The 15,732-nt window shown below is 41.8% G+C and overlaps 2 protein-coding genes across 4 annotated transcripts; both read right to left on the bottom strand.

Moving 5' to 3' along the window:
• Positions 1 to 1,254: 1,254 nt before the first annotated feature.
• Positions 1,255 to 3,999, bottom strand: LOC131888587 (uncharacterized). 3 transcript variants are annotated; one of them, XM_059237478.1, is made up of 3 exons: positions 3,779 to 3,999; positions 1,590 to 3,674; positions 1,260 to 1,393 (listed from the first exon to the last, which is right to left on the bottom strand). In XM_059237478.1, the coding sequence occupies exon 2, from the start codon at positions 3,669 to 3,671 to the stop codon at positions 1,725 to 1,727; it is 1,947 nt and encodes a 648-aa protein (XP_059093461.1). In that variant the 5' UTR covers positions 3,672 to 3,674; positions 3,779 to 3,999; the 3' UTR covers positions 1,260 to 1,393; positions 1,590 to 1,724. The 3 variants fall into 3 exon arrangements, with proteins under 3 accessions (XP_059093460.1, XP_059093461.1, XP_059093459.1); XM_059237477.1 differs by having other exon boundaries at positions 1,255 to 1,393; positions 1,645 to 3,999; XM_059237476.1 differs by having other exon boundaries at positions 1,590 to 3,999.
• On the bottom strand, positions 3,988 to 6,724 carry LOC131888586 (uncharacterized). The gene is made up of 2 exons (XM_059237475.1): positions 4,157 to 6,724; positions 3,988 to 4,089 (listed from the first exon to the last, which is right to left on the bottom strand). The coding sequence occupies exons 1-2, from the start codon at positions 6,407 to 6,409 to the stop codon at positions 4,084 to 4,086; spliced, it is 2,259 nt and encodes a 752-aa protein (XP_059093458.1). The 5' UTR covers positions 6,410 to 6,724; the 3' UTR covers positions 3,988 to 4,083.
• Between the last annotated feature and the right edge of the window lie 9,008 nt (positions 6,725 to 15,732).

Here is a 15,732-nt window from a genome sequence, read left to right on the forward strand (position 1 = left end):
TAAGTATCGTCGAAGCGAGCGATTCTCGACAACGATGGCCAGTTTGTCCCATCGGCGTGTTGTGGGATCCTGAACCAAGACACGTTCGCCGACCGGAACCTTTTTCCGCGCACGAACGGTCCGATCGAAGTAAATCTTGCGTTGTTGGTCATCACGAAGACGTTTAGCATCGACCGTATCAGACTGAACCTGAAATTCAGGAAGAAATGCGCGCCAATGAATTGGTAGCTTTGATCTCAGTGGCTGGCCAAATACACGTTGAGCTGGGGATAGGCCATCCGAACGCGGCGTATTCCGTAGTTCCAGGAGCCCGGAAAGAAACTCATCAGAGCCCCATCTCCCTCCGCACTTGGCGAGAAGATGTTTGAGACTTTTCACACTCGATTTGGCATGACCATTGGACTGCGGATGGTGCGGCGAAGAGGGTCTCCAAGTAATACCCCACTGTCTGAACAAAATCCCGAGTAACGGACGGAGCAAACGGTGTCCCATTGTCAGACCTTAAAATATTGGGCACACCGGTCAAGGAGAAGAGACCACGGAGTTCCCGAATAAGACCCACGGCTGTTGGAGATGTGTCAAATCTCGCAATAAATGGGAATCCAGAAAAACGGTCCGAGTACACGAGATATTCCTTTCCCCCAAATGAAAAAAAATCAGCCGAAACAATTTCAAATGGCCGGGATGGTTGATTGGTTGAAAAGAGCGGTTTGGCTGGTGTAACGGTCTTGGCCTGGCTTTAGAGAAGGTTGGACGAGGACATTAACAATATCATACTTTATTCACTGCACTCGAGTATCCCCGAGAGGTCAGCTTGACCCGCTCATTGGGGCGTCATCATAGATCAGGTTTCCGTGAGGAAGAGCACCGAATAATACATTACAGGTGGATTAGAAGGTCTAAAGTAGGCGCAATCTGGGCAAGACTCTACCATATTCGTAATATCCGAATTAAAACCTGGCCAAAACACGATTTGTCTTGCCCTTCTTTTCGTTCGCTCGACCCCCTGGTGACTAGAATGAAGTTCGTTCAATATATCTTTTATTGCAGGAGCAGGGACGACGATGCAAGCGCCCGGGAGGACTAGATCTCCATCCACGGAGAGCTCGTCTGCCACTCTCTTAAAAAGGGAGACGTATCCATCACGAGCCTTGGCTACTATCCCTTTCTCGACTGCGGACCTCAGTTGAAGATATTCAGAGCAGTTACGCGCCACTTCGGACATCCGTTCCAAGGAGATATCGGACCGACAAGCTTGAATCTTGGCTATCTCTAGATTGGTTTGATCCTCATAGACGTCATCGTCCTCCTCGTCAACTGGATTCGAGATGGGAGCACGGGACAAAGCATCCGGAATAAAATGATCCTTTCCGCATCTCCATTCGACGGTAAACTTAAATTGAGAAAGACGAGATTTATAACCCAAGATTCGGGCATTTTCTATCGAGTTCATCATTTGATCATTGAAGATTGAGCGCAGGGGCTTATGATCAGTCACCACGGAGAAATGTTCGTGCCCAGTTAGGTACATTCGGCATTTTTTGATCGCCCAATAAATAGCCAAAGCTTCCAATTCAACATTAGCGTACCTGCTCTCTGTATCTTTCAGGAAGCGTGACCCACACTGGATCAGACGCCACTCACCCTCATGAAGTTGCAGGAGGGCAAAACCAAGACCTTTTAACTTGGAAGCATCTGTCTGGAGTACCGTTTTTGCTCCAAGACTAAACATCCCAAGGATTGGGGGGGGACGTAAGAGTGGTCTTGATTTTTTCGAAATCTGTAGAATGCTCGGGCAACCACAGAAATGCATTCTTGATCTTTAGAAGTCCTCTGAGGGGCTCGGCTGAAACAGCGATCTGACTAGTGAATTGACCAAGCTGATTGACTAACCCCATGAAAGACCGGAGGTCGCGTCTATCCTCTGGCATTGGAAAGTGCCGGATCGCATTAAGCTTTTCCGGATCAGCCTTAATGGAGTTCCTGGAAATTTGGTAGCCCACAAAGTCAATACATTTCGAGCCACCGATCACGCTCTTGCGCCCATTAACGGTCATTCCATACCGGACACAACGTTCAAGAATCTCACAGGTCAAATGCACAAGATCTTGATATTCGGGCTGGCCAGCGGCTATGTCGTCAATGACCTTCTGGATGTCAAGACCCGACATCGCCATGTCGCCTCTATAAGAGGAAGAATCCCCTGTAGAGATGAAACCCATCGGAGAACGCAAAAATCGAAATTTCCCAAAAGGAGTAAGAAAGGTCGTCAACTCTTGAGATTTTTTCTCCAATGGCATTTGCCAATACCCTTTTACCAAGTCCAATTTGACAAAATACTTATCCGTTGGGCGGAATCCGGATATGGCCTCGGTAGGAGTTTTTATTGGATGGATTGAGTGCACAACTTGAGTATTTAAACGGGTCAAATCTACGCATAACCTGAATGATCCGTCGGACTTGGGTACTACCACAAGAGGGTGGCACCACGTCGTTGGTAAATCACCCACTGGCTCTGTGATACCCTGAGCAACCATATCATTCAGCATTTTCCTCACAGGCTCCTGTTGAGGGACTGGGATATTACGAGCAGAGTTGATGGCGAAAGGAGTAGCTCCCTCCTTCAAAGTTATAACCATGGGATCTCCTACGATTGGGCCACTCATGGGCTTCAAGCATGACTCCTCAAACGCCTCTCTGTAAATAGATCTGAGTTTACACTCCACGCTTTGGAAATCGTCATCGCAAGGATCTTGAGGTAACATAGAAATCCATTCATCCCGAGCCGCCACCGGCCAAACAGGGGCGGGTGAAATTTCGGACGAATGATCACCCTCTTGTTTCTCAATTTTAGAAATGATGGGATATGATGGATTCGGGAAGTTGCGACCTACAATTCCGAAACCCTGACAGGCCTCCAAACTCAGGTAAGCATCATCAATATCCTTACTGTCAACCAGTGTCACATCACGGATTATGTTAGTCTCATTTAACGAAAGGTTGGTCTGGAAAGTGCCAAAAATATTGATTGGCCGCCCATTCACTCCTGTAATTTTGGAATTATGGAAACGATTTTCAACGGGTATGAATTGACATAATTCGGAATCTATGAATTGATTAATGCCCATGATCACAACATCTGCCCCGGTATCGGCACAAAACCGAAGTTTTGCTGATTTTTGTGAACCATTAGGAGAGACCAGAACTTCTATTTGATTTGATCTGGCTTTCAGTGATGAGGAAGCAACTTTCAGATGTAATCCACTCACCACGATTTCGTCTTCCTTGGGTATTACCTTTATAGAGTGTGTTTTCACCTGATTTTTGAAGCGGCAAACAGGTTGCCAATGACCGGTTTTCCCGCATCCATGGCAGGTAGACTTGAGTGCCGGACATTCCTCACGAGTGTGTCTCTTGGACGATCCACAAAAAGAACACCTCTCGGATAATCCAGATTTCTCAAATTTTTGACCTGACTTTCCACCGCTCCTCTTATACGAAGACTTGGTGGCGGCGTTGACTCCCAATCCCGCAGAATTGACAGGTTGGGGGGACGTAAAAGTACGGGTGCCGTCACGGATGGTCTCAGCCTCGAGAACGAATTTACGAGCCTCGTTAAATGTGGACAGGTTGCGCTCCATAAGTTTGGCCTTGTCCAAGTTATTGCGCATTCCCTGGAATAAGAGGGCTATTATAAGGCGATCTTCCGTGATTTGAGAGGTATTAGCGTAATCAGCCAGTTCTCGAATTGTGTTGCAAAATGAAGTATAATCTTGACCTTCTTTTTGATTAACGCCCAATAGATCCCTCATGTCAAGGTGAACGTTACGGAGACTTCGTAAATGACCCTCAATGATGTTGAGAATTTCGACCACTGTACGGCCGGTATCCGAACGTATTCAAAGGGAATGACGTACAATGCATAGGAAGCCAGGGCTGCAGCACTCCCATAAAAGTCCAACTTGGATTGCCCTCTCCCGCTGATCTAGGTAAGTTAGTTGGACATAATTATTCCATAAAGGGCGCCACCTGACAAATGTTTTATGAGTTGTATCCTCTTCCAGAAGTGGAGGCTTCTTGGCATCAAGCCTGGGAAAAACAGAGTGGGCCTGTCTAGAATCAGGGGATGGAACACATTCAAATCTTCAGCGGGTACCTCCTCTGCGAAATCATTGGCGATCATCATCGACATGAATTCGGCATAATCGGTGTGAAACTTCGCATCTCTGAATATCCTTTTCTTTAACCCATGCAATTGGCGAAGAGCTTGGGATCGATTGTCGGCAAAATTCATTCGATCATGGCGGAATGGAAGGCTTATACAATAATGTCCACCCTCTTTATGAATCGAATTTTCCACCTTCTTCAACCATACTTTATCTTCGGCCGAAGGTCCCAACTCATCCTCACCGATGTCACGGAAGTCATTGCTATACATTTGGCGTAATTCTTTATCGATGCCTTGATAGTCTGCTTGAACTGAATTGACTTTCACTTGCCTTCCAGACATCCTCCGAGTACCAATTGGGCCATTCAGGGCCCATCCAAGTTTATGCTTGGAAGCATATGGCGTCCCCACAGGTCCACTCACGATCTCTAACGGCTTAAGGGCTTCCGGAGAGTTGGCTCCTAAAAGTAGGCCAACGTTGGCGTCGATAAACACAAAGGGTATGTCAGAGAGGTGAGGATATCTTCCACACTCTTCAGGAGTAATAACGTCGCGTTTTGACACAGGCAGTTTGTCCTTTGAGAACGACACAGGGAGAAATACCTTCTCATTTCCGTCGATATCGGAGACTTCCAGACCATTAATGGCACGTGTTGAAATGGCTCTTCTCGTTTCGTTCATTGTGGTTAAGCTGATCTTGGTTCTTGGGCCTACTAGGCCTAATTTTTCTACTATCTCATCCGTGACAAAACAGTCGCTAGAGAAATTATCGAGGCCAGCATATGTGATGATTTCTTTGAGTCCACCTTGAACTCTGACTTTGACTGGAATCAAAGCCATGGCGACCCGATTTGGCTGACCGGCCCTTGCATAGTGACCCGGCTCCTCCAAACAACATGCGGAAGTGGACTCCAAATCCTTAAGCTCCACCGACTTGCTACCGCGAAACCATCCATATTCTTTAGGACTATCCGATTTGTGTAGGCACGTTGGATGTCTCTTTTGGCACTTTTTGCACTGCAAACGTTTCTTGCAGTTTCGACCAATGTGACCTACAGTCAGACAGCCAAAACACAATTCTCTTTCTTGTATGAACTTCGATTTTTCTTCATCTGATCGCTTTGCGAAGAAAAAACAGGTCTCCAAAGAATGGTTGGCCTTCTTGCAGGCTAGACAAAGTTGGTCTCCTTTGAGATTATCCTCCCTTACATCTGTAGCCATTGACACAGATTTCTTCATCTCGGACGATCCAAGTACGGCTTTCCTGTCCTTTCCTTGTGGCTTATCAACCACTTCTCCAAAGATGGGCAATGACATCAACCGAGATTGTTGCGATACAAACGCCGACAGATCCAGAAAGGTGACGGGGCGTCCTTGCTCCAATAAGCTAAAGGCTTGATTCCTCCACGCCAACCTCAAGTGATATGGTAACTTCAAAACCAGTTCTTGAATTTGAGAGGGCCCATTGAGCTGGACGAGTGCATTTCCATCTTTCATAAAGTTACGACACGAAAGGAGGAAAACATTAAACTCCTCCAGAGCATCTCTATCGTCGTTCTTGATGGGTGGCCAATTGCTCAATTTCCGAAGGAAGGCATTTGCAATCACGAATTCGTTGCCATACTTCTGATTCAGTAACTCACGAGCTTCCCTGTATCCAAGCTCTGAGTTCAAGTTAAAACAACTCTGGACCAACCGCTGCGGGAGTGCTCGCGTGTATTTTTCCAAGTAATGAAGTTTATCCGCTTCTGATCTGGTCTTGTTGGCAATTAGTTGATCGAAAGATTGTACGAAAGCCTTGTACACGGTTGGATCCGACCCATCGAACATCTTTGGTTCCGACTTCGGCAAGTGAGATCTCTCTGCTATCTCCGCCAAAAGGTCGATTTGACGGATCATGTTAACCTCCTCTGGTTTAGGAGAGGTCACGACGAATGGAGCATGGTCCGATATTCCACTGCGACTAGGTGCGATGTCTTCCTTTACTTCTGGTCTCAACTCGGAAGGCTTGATGCCCTCTATTTCGGTCAAGCACTTCTCGAAATCAACGACCTTTTTGGCGTCCATGGCCAAGCGAATTTCTTCTTCTTTGACCCTGAAGACTGCATCTTCCTCCAAGGCGTTTCGTTTAGCTTGAATTTCGGCATTCTCCTTTTCTTGTTGAAGAAGGCGGTCTTGATCTTCCCGCGCATATTGAGCTTGACGCTTCTGTTTACGCACGATCTCAAGCTTCTCGTTCATTTCTTTGCGAGCTTCTAACTCGGCTTTTTCCCTCGCTAATTTGATGCGGGCAGCGGATGACGTCCTTGAGGATTTTGAGAGCCTAGAGCTGTGGCTACTACAAACAGATACACTATCACTAGGTCGTATCGAATTTTCCCGTTGGCTCTCGATCCACTTTTTAATTTTCTTTGTCGATTTGTCGATGGGCACGAACTTTTCCTCATACCAATCATCCAGGCTACGTTTCTGATCGGGTCGGATATCGTTCCTATTGATTTCTTGGTGATATGCCGCCGTGAGGCAGGTCACTCTCTCTTGGAGTTCCCTGAACTTCTCCTCCACGGCTTCCAGATTCTTCTCATTTTGAAGCAATTTCTCGATTTCGTTGATCTTCTTTGTCACATTTGCCAATAGGCCTGATGGCTTGCTCACTCGGGCAGGCTCCAATACAGTCTCGGGCTCTTCCTGGCTCCGAACCGCAGCCGCCGTCGAGTCCATGTTGACCTTGTTACATTGACTTCCGAAATCTTGAGTAATCAGCCTCGTTTGAAGCTATAAAACGCCTAACTTGAAAACGCGTCCACGCATCGCGATCCGATGATTAAATAAAAAACTCGGTGGATGGTGTAAACGGTTTCCTATTGGATCAAAGTATAAAAACTTATAAAACTAAAACATATGTAAAAGATGGCATTGGTTAAAACTTACAAACGTATGGTGATATCGGTTCAAATGGAAGGCGTTTAGAAAACTGTCGATTTGAATTCGAGCTCGGCAACAGAAAAAAAAATGAAGTGCTAATTGGTTGGTGTGCGAGTAAGAAGGGAGATGGAAGAATTGGCACAGATATGGAGAAATCAAAGGAAAGCAATTTCCACAGAATGTATTACTGTTCTTAAGTTCTTGGTTACTCTGAAAGTAAGGCTTGCCGGAAGGAATTGTCCAGTGCTCTTTCTAATGAGTCAAATATTGAAATCAACTCATTTGTTATGGTTTTTCTTTTCTAAAGTTTATTGAGACTCAAAACTCAATTTCTAAATGCAAGTAATTACTCCGCTATGAATTAGTACCTATAAAATATCAGAACAAGCAACAGAGCAAGAGAAATCTACTCTTGAAGTCCTGGCGGTTAAGCAACACTGGATTTACTTGAATATGGACCAAATACGTACTTGCAAGCAAGCAAATATTCTGAAACTTCAATCAAATAAGCAAACAAACTCAAAAAGATCAATTTGATCACATTAGTAGTATTTAAGTCAATTATTGATTCTATCACGGGATTATATTGTTCCAGGTTTTAAGAAAAGAATGATTTGAGAGTTTTTGATACCAACATCAGTCCATCACTTTGAAAATTCTCCTCACAGCTTCTTTTGCTTGGCAAAGGAAGGAATCATGGTATCTGGGTGGTCTGATGTACCGACAGAGGCATGACATGATTCCCCAGAGGGCGCAGGTTCAAATCTTGCCTTCAGAGAAAACCTTTTTCATTCCTGTTTTGGAGTTTGCTGAGAACAGTTGCATCTTAGTTTGACGCTGTTCTTATCTCCCATGAATTTCAAACCAAGGTGTGACTTCCTCTGTTGCTCCTTGGTTGCTGTGCATATACAGTGTTTGTGGTGTTTGTGTGTGGTTGAATAAATGATAATTGCCATTCATTCACTCAATTAAGTTCATTGGTAAGATGTAATTACTTTAAAACTTTATAAGTTTATTGTTCATTTACGTTATTGTTTAGCTGTAAGAATTTCTCTCTGTTGCTGCATTGTAGTAAATTTAGTTCAAATTGCTATGTGTGAAGTTCATATTTCTTTAGTTTGATTGTATTGGTCATTGATAGTCATCAACCTTTGGTCAATAGCGCATTGATTGTATTTTTGTCAGATCAGTTTGCTGAGTTTATTTATGTGTTTTTGCGTTGTTTTTCTAGTTTACATATGTTCTTGATTTCTTGTTCTTTTCTGTCCCTTACTTCTTCTTTACTTCCTCCATCTCAGATTTGTATTTTTAGTTTGATGCAGGATAGTTTATTCCTATTTTGCTTCATTGTCCTGTATCTAAGGACAAGATTGCAAAGCCTTTTATTGTTTTGTTTATTGTTTGAGACGACTCTAGACAACTTTTAGTTCTTTTCTTTCTCTTGGTCTCTTGATTTTGCTGCTCATAGATAGTTCCTCCCGTATTCATGATGGAAGCTATTTTAGGAAAAGTCAGCAAAGAGGCTAGATAAAGTTTGGACCTGGTCTTAGCTGTTAAGGATCCTTCCATAGTCAATAAGCCGTTATTATGGAGGCTTTAGTTGCTCTGGTCAATGAAACCAGGGTGCTGCTTGATAAACAGGCTCACCCAGTAGTTGAGAAGTTGATAGTATAGTATAGCAGGATAAGATAGTTTTGGAGAAAATAGTCTGTCCACTAAGTGTCCTGATGAAGGAAAAGGCTATCACTTTGACCACCCTAAATGGTGTCAAAAGCTTTTCTAGTTCGGCCTTGAGAAATGCAATAGGAAGAAGGGATATGCAGAGGTAGGTTGTCCTGGTTGTCCTTTTTTCCACCCGTACATGTGCCATCAGTCCATGTGACTTATGACGTACTAAAATTATGTGGTATTGAGCCAGTTTGATAATGCGTTTACTGATTAACACTAAACATGTTCATTTTGTTGTGTTTTGTAACACAGCCCATTCAAAATCACTTGATTATTGAAAATTCAATGGGTGAAAAGCGCAAGTTGCCTGTGATGGTTATCCCTCCCCAAAATGTCCAAAATCAGGGTGCTGGACCATATTTTTCCATGAATTTCCTTCACTTGGCATGTCCTTTGCAAAACGCACATATCGGACCATAGAAAAAAACAGAACTAAATTGAGAATGCTTAAGCTCAATAGGGGTTGTACAGGATGAGCATGCTTTTAGGTCAATTGACGCTGGGGGTCGCGGGACAACAATATTTCGTGAAATCCTTTTTAGGCAAGTTTAATTATTCCCATGAAACGTTAAATATTCTTATTTTTTTCAATTTTTTTTTAAATCTTACAAATATACACGAACAAAGAGCAGTAGAATATTAAAAAGCATGTTTTTGGGGCATAACACACATACCCCGTCACAAAAAGATTCAGATGTTTGCAGAGCAAATCAAATATTAGATTGATTGCCGTTGTTTATGGTGAATCTCACATACTGACTACTGATGTGATCAATCTGCCTGCGCCTCAAACTTTCAAACCATTACTGCCAAGCTTGGTCAGAAAATGTCCGTTCCCTTGGCCTAGAAAATCCAGCTTGCATCAAACTTGGCAGTACTGGTTTAAAAGATTGCGTCAAAGGTAGATTGATCACATCAGTAATACCGACCCAAGTACAACTAAATTATCTGTACGGGTTGCTGGACTTGGCCCACTTTGGTTGTAAGGCTTTTAGGATTGGCCCACTTGACCTCGAATACATAAACTTTTTACTACTGACATCGGTGCCAAACTTGCTTCAAACTTCGATTGCAAACGATTTTTGCCACTTTTTCCATGTTTTACATTTTGTTCGTTTCGGATCCGTGTCATGAAGGACATATGGCAAATATATGGGCCATAATTAAAAAAAGTCTTCCCACGTTTCTTTATAAAAAATCTCAAGTTCAACCCGACACAAAGTTTGCCAATGGGTTCTTTAAGAGGCCTTTAGGTTTGTTTTTAATGAATAAGGCACTAGCTTTACAAGGAATGAAGGTGAGCGTCACTATACATCTTTGGGTTTTGAATTCATGGGTCTCGAAAGCTTTCTTCTTTCATTTAACCCTCATTTGCACGTTTTCATCCTTGGTTTGTCATTAGTGGATTAGTGCAATACGCAATATCTTCAGGTTCTTGGCCGCTGTAATAAATACTGACCCTGAGAAAAAAGTTAAAATTGAAAAAATTGGCTTCGTTTGAATGGGCTCATAGCCAGATGATGAGCTATATGACAAGTGAGCTGGGCTTACCTACTTCAAAAACCGGGGACTTCGGCGAACCTTAACATTTATGCACAAACACAGTTGAGCCCACACATGTCCTATCACTTCATGATAAATGTGTAGCCATTGATTTGGCACACCAATAGGCACAAATCCACTGATTAAAGCACAACTAATGAAAAAGAGCACATTCATTCTCTTCTTTGCAGCACTTTTCGGACGTTTTTGTTGTGCTTGTTAGCGTTTGAAAAGTTCAGGACTGCTTCTTGTTTTGGTTGAAAAACAAGAAAGAACTGACCAAAATGTCCAGCTATTCAAATAAACGTTGCCAACATCTAAACCTGATTGCTTTGCGTAAATTAAATTCGCATCAGGGTTATCGTGGTCTATAAAACCAGCAGATTTAGAATGAAACTGGAAATTTTGAGTCTGGCAAATGCCAAATTTTAATTTCAGTCAATGGTTTTGCGCTTTATCAATTATTTGACCTGTTCAAATACAGAAAAAAAGCAATCTGAAACTCATTAAGCTTCTGGCATACTTTCAAGAGTCAAGTAAGGTCCACAAGTCCACGTGATTTCCTTGTTAAAAAGGGTTGTTAAATATTGCAATTTGGTGTAGAAAGCGCATGATTATCATTCAAGTATGAAATGGAGGCACTGTTTGTCACTCTCGCCCGCCTCAAACCGACACGAGCTTTATTCTATAAACGTTATTCTCCACCGATTTGTTGGCAGTGCTTGTTTTTGTAATTTGTGACAGAACATTAAAAGGCTTTGATAGAGACTTCAAGGGTTATTAATATCGTGTTAGGTTAGGTTGGGGTAGGTTAGGTAAGGTTTTAAGCGTTTACTGATTAACACTAAACATGTTCATTTTGTTGTGTTTTGTAACACAGCCCATTCAAAATCACTTGATTATTGAAAATTCAATGGGTGAAAAGCGCAAGTTGCCTGTGATGGTTATCCCTCCCCAAAATGTCCAAAATCAGGGTGCTGGACCATATTTTTCCATGAATTTCCTTCACTTGGCATGTCCTTTGCAAAACGCACATATCGGACCTAACAGAACTAAATTGAGAATGCTTAAGCTCAATAGGGGTTGTACAGGATGAGCATGCTTTTAGGTCAATTGACGCTGGGGGTCGCGGGACAACAATATTTCGTGAAATCCTTTTTAGGCAAGTTTAATTATTCCCATGAAACGTTAAATATTCTTATTTTTTTCAATTTTTTTTTAAATCTTACAAATATACACGAACAAAGAGCAGTAGAATATTAAAAAGCATGTTTTTGGGGCATAACACACATACCCCGTCACAAAAAGATTCAGATGTTTGCAGAGCAAATCAAATATTAGATTGATTGCCGTTGTTTATGGTGAATCTCACATACTGACTACTGATGTGATCAATCTGCCTGCGCCTCAAACTTTCAAACCATTACTGCCAAGCTTGGTCAGAAAATGTCCGTTCCCTTGGCCTAGAAAATCCAGCTTGCATCAAACTTGGCAGTACTGGTTTAAAAGATTGCGTCAAAGGTAGATTGATCACATCAGTAATACCGACCCAAGTACAACTAAATTATCTGTACGGGTTGCTGGACTTGGCCCACTTTGGTTGTAAGGCTTTTAGGATTGGCCCACTTGACCTCGAATACATAAACTTTTTACTACTGACATCGGTGCCAAACTTGCTTCAAACTTCGATTGCAAACGATTTTTGCCACTTTTTCCATGTTTTACATTTTGTTCGTTTCGGATCCGTGTCATGAAGGACATATGGCAAATATATGGGCCATAATTAAAAAAAGTCTTCCCACGTTTCTTTATAAAAAATCTCAAGTTCAACCCGACACAAAGTTTGCCAATGGGTTCTTTAAGAGGCCTTTAGGTTTGTTTTTAATGAATAAGGCACTAGCTTTACAAGGAATGAAGGTGAGCGTCACTATACATCTTTGGGTTTTGAATTCATGGGTCTCGAAAGCTTTCTTCTTTCATTTAACCCTCATTTGCACGTTTTCATCCTTGGTTTGTCATTAGTGGATTAGTGCAATACGCAATATCTTCAGGTTCTTGGCCGCTGTAATAAATACTGACCCTGAGAAAAAAGTTAAAATTGAAAAAATTGGCTTCGTTTGAATGGGCTCATAGCCAGATGATGAGCTATATGACAAGTGAGCTGGGCTTACCTACTTCAAAAACCGGGGACTTCGGCGAACCTTAACATTTATGCACAAACACAGTTGAGCCCACACATGTCCTATCACTTCATGATAAATGTGTAGCCATTGATTTGGCACACCAATAGGCACAAATCCACTGATTAAAGCACAACTAATGAAAAAGAGCACATTCATTCTCTTCTTTGCAGCACTTTTCGGACGTTTTTGTTGTGCTTGTTAGCGTTTGAAAAGTTCAGGACTGCTTCTTGTTTTGGTTGAAAAACAAGAAAGAACTGACCAAAATGTCCAGCTATTCAAATAAACGTTGCCAACATCTAAACCTGATTGCTTTGCGTAAATTAAATTCGCATCAGGGTTATCGTGGTCTATAAAACCAGCAGATTTAGAATGAAACTGGAAATTTTGAGTCTGGCAAATGCCAAATTTTAATTTCAGTCAATGGTTTTGCGCTTTATCAATTATTTGACCTGTTCAAATACAGAAAAAAAGCAATCTGAAACTCATTAAGCTTCTGGCATACTTTCAAGAGTCAAGTAAGGTCCACAAGTCCACGTGATTTCCTTGTTAAAAAGGGTTGTTAAATATTGCAATTTGGTGTAGAAAGCGCATGATTATCATTCAAGTATGAAATGGAGGCACTGTTTGTCACTCTCGCCCGCCTCAAACCGACACGAGCTTTATTCTATAAACGTTATTCTCCACCGATTTGTTGGCAGTGCTTGTTTTTGTAATTTGTGACAGAACATTAAAAGGCTTTGATAGAGACTTCAAGGGTTATTAATATCGTGTTAGGTTAGGTTGGGGTAGGTTAGGTAAGGTTAGGTTAGGTTTGATTAGGTTAGGTTAAGTTTAAAAGAGTAGCACCGCCAACTAATCGGTGGAGAATAACGTTTACCGCTTTATCCATCTCTTTGCGCAAACTAAAGAATAATACTTTTTATAGCGTTCTCTTTCGATGGGCCAAGGTATTATGGTCATTGTAGCATATCATTGGACTTTTTTCCTATTACAAATAAAATATTTAATATAACAAAAATCGACAGCATTTACTAGCAATAGGTAATATTTTCAAGGCTATATCTTTGTATGTAAAGTCTTCACAGAGCAGAGGAAGCTTACTGGCATCTTATCGCGTTATGAAAGTTCAAACAGATTGGTTTGCTTTTTGCTTAGAGTGCCTCTCATCCAAAATCTGCTTGCCTTAGATTGTCATAACCTCTATCATAAAACAAGGATGGATTCCTGGGCTGGGGGATTCTCAGATTTGACAAGTAAGGAGAACTAAGAGTATTGGGTCGAGCCTGGACTAAGGTATTTCAATGAATGCTTGAAAAACAGTCTGGGGTCGAAGTCTGTACTCGTCATGTTAAACAGGAATTTTTGGCTTTTAGAATCTAAAATCCATAACCTCCTAACAATCATTGTTATCTTATCATGGTCACAATTACTTCAACCTGACTTAGTTTAACTCCCTTTTCACGGGGTTGGCAATTTTCGTTGGACTCTTTACTTTAAGTCTTGCAAAATGTCCAAAAATCATTGACTTACTTACCCAACAACCAAAATCTAATGTTGCTTTTTTCATGTTTACACTTCCCTTTTTACGTATTACTAATTTAAATCCTTGGGTAACAAAACTAGTTTTACCTTTGAATGGTGTGATTGCAATTGGCCAACAAAGCAAAGTCAAAAAACGCTGGATTGATATGTTTCCGGTCCAAATCTGAAGCGAAAAACACATCTGGTAAATGAAAAAAACTGTCCTTCACCCATTTAGGATCATCTGAAGCGAAGACAAACACGATGTAGGGTCCAAATCGTCTCCGAAATTCGTCCATGGCTCGAAAGAAATACGTTTCGTTTATTGGATGTCCGCCTCTTTCCCTAACAACTTTTTCCTCGAAATCGGTTCGTCGCGCATGAAGACCCGCAAATAAAACTTCTGAGATCGATTCCTGCCTTTCCAGGAAAACCCTTTTGACTCGGTTCAAACCTTCTTGGACTACTTGCACAATATGAGCATTGATTTTGAAGTCTTTGTGTCGGAGTTCTCTGAGGTAGGCGTATCTGAAGGTGGAACCGATCAATGTCGTGGGCAGAATATGAATAGGAAAAGAGTCACTTTGCGAAAGTCTGTTTAGAGCATCATGAATCCCTAAAATAGGTTGGAATATTTTTTGCCCATTGTCACAATTCAAGTCCGAGAATGACGGGATGGTTAAACCAGGGAACAAGGTGCTCAATTTTGCCTTCATAGAATCACTTAGTATTGGCCGAACGTCGTATTTTCTGGCCACCCCATACAAATACCCATAGCATGACATAACATTTGCCAACCGACCCATTTGGGGAACAGTTATAAAACCTTGACAATGCTTCTTGGTGACATATTCACCTAGAAAAACGTGAGACATAAAAAGCTGTAGATTCCTTTATTCTGGAGTTGATTTTATCAAATCCCCTTTTCAGGAAGAGAATTACGGTCAATATTAAAGATTCAATGCGTTAACTGAAAAAGATTGAGCACTTCAAAATCCCTAAAATAAGGAACATTAATGACGAAAAAGAATATGGTAGACAGTATCCCTTGTTTGAGAAGAGAAGTAAGATTAAGATATGATATATTCAATTGTACAAAGCGGCAGTCCTCAAGCCCAGGATTACACGTCTAAATGCCTGTAGAGGGTTGAAACAACTGCTTTATTATCTGCAACAGTGGGAAAATCTAACTACAAATGAACTGTACAAAATATAGATGATCAACAAATAATCGATCACTCCCGGCTAGAAGTTAAGCAACAAGTTGCAAGGACTTGTTACACGAGTACCCAATGACCCTAATGAGGGTCATTGACAGCGCTATATTCCTCTTCTACTTCTGATTAGTATAAGTGTTATTGTTATTATTATTACTTTTATTAGTAGTATTAGGATTATCATCATACGGCCGTGGACTCCGTGAGCATCCAATTGCCCTCCTTTCGGGAAACCTGCCCCAAGTCCTGGTTCACCATGGTCGAGGCCAGTTTTCTCTCAAGGGTATCACCTCTGAATTGCCCTTGGGGCAATTGACAGGAGTGTTATCTGTAAAATTGCGCACTTCACCGACAATCCGCCCCCAGCAAATCAATATTCCGGATTAAAGGACGTTTTGTTTGAGGTCTTTTCAAAAGGACGTTTTGTTTGAGGTCTTTTCAAAAGGAT

The sequence above is a fragment of the Tigriopus californicus genome, chromosome 10 (assembly GCF_007210705.1).
Source record: "Tigriopus californicus strain San Diego chromosome 10, Tcal_SD_v2.1, whole genome shotgun sequence".
In the NCBI taxonomy this organism is placed as follows: Eukaryota; Metazoa; Arthropoda; class Copepoda; order Harpacticoida; family Harpacticidae; genus Tigriopus; species Tigriopus californicus.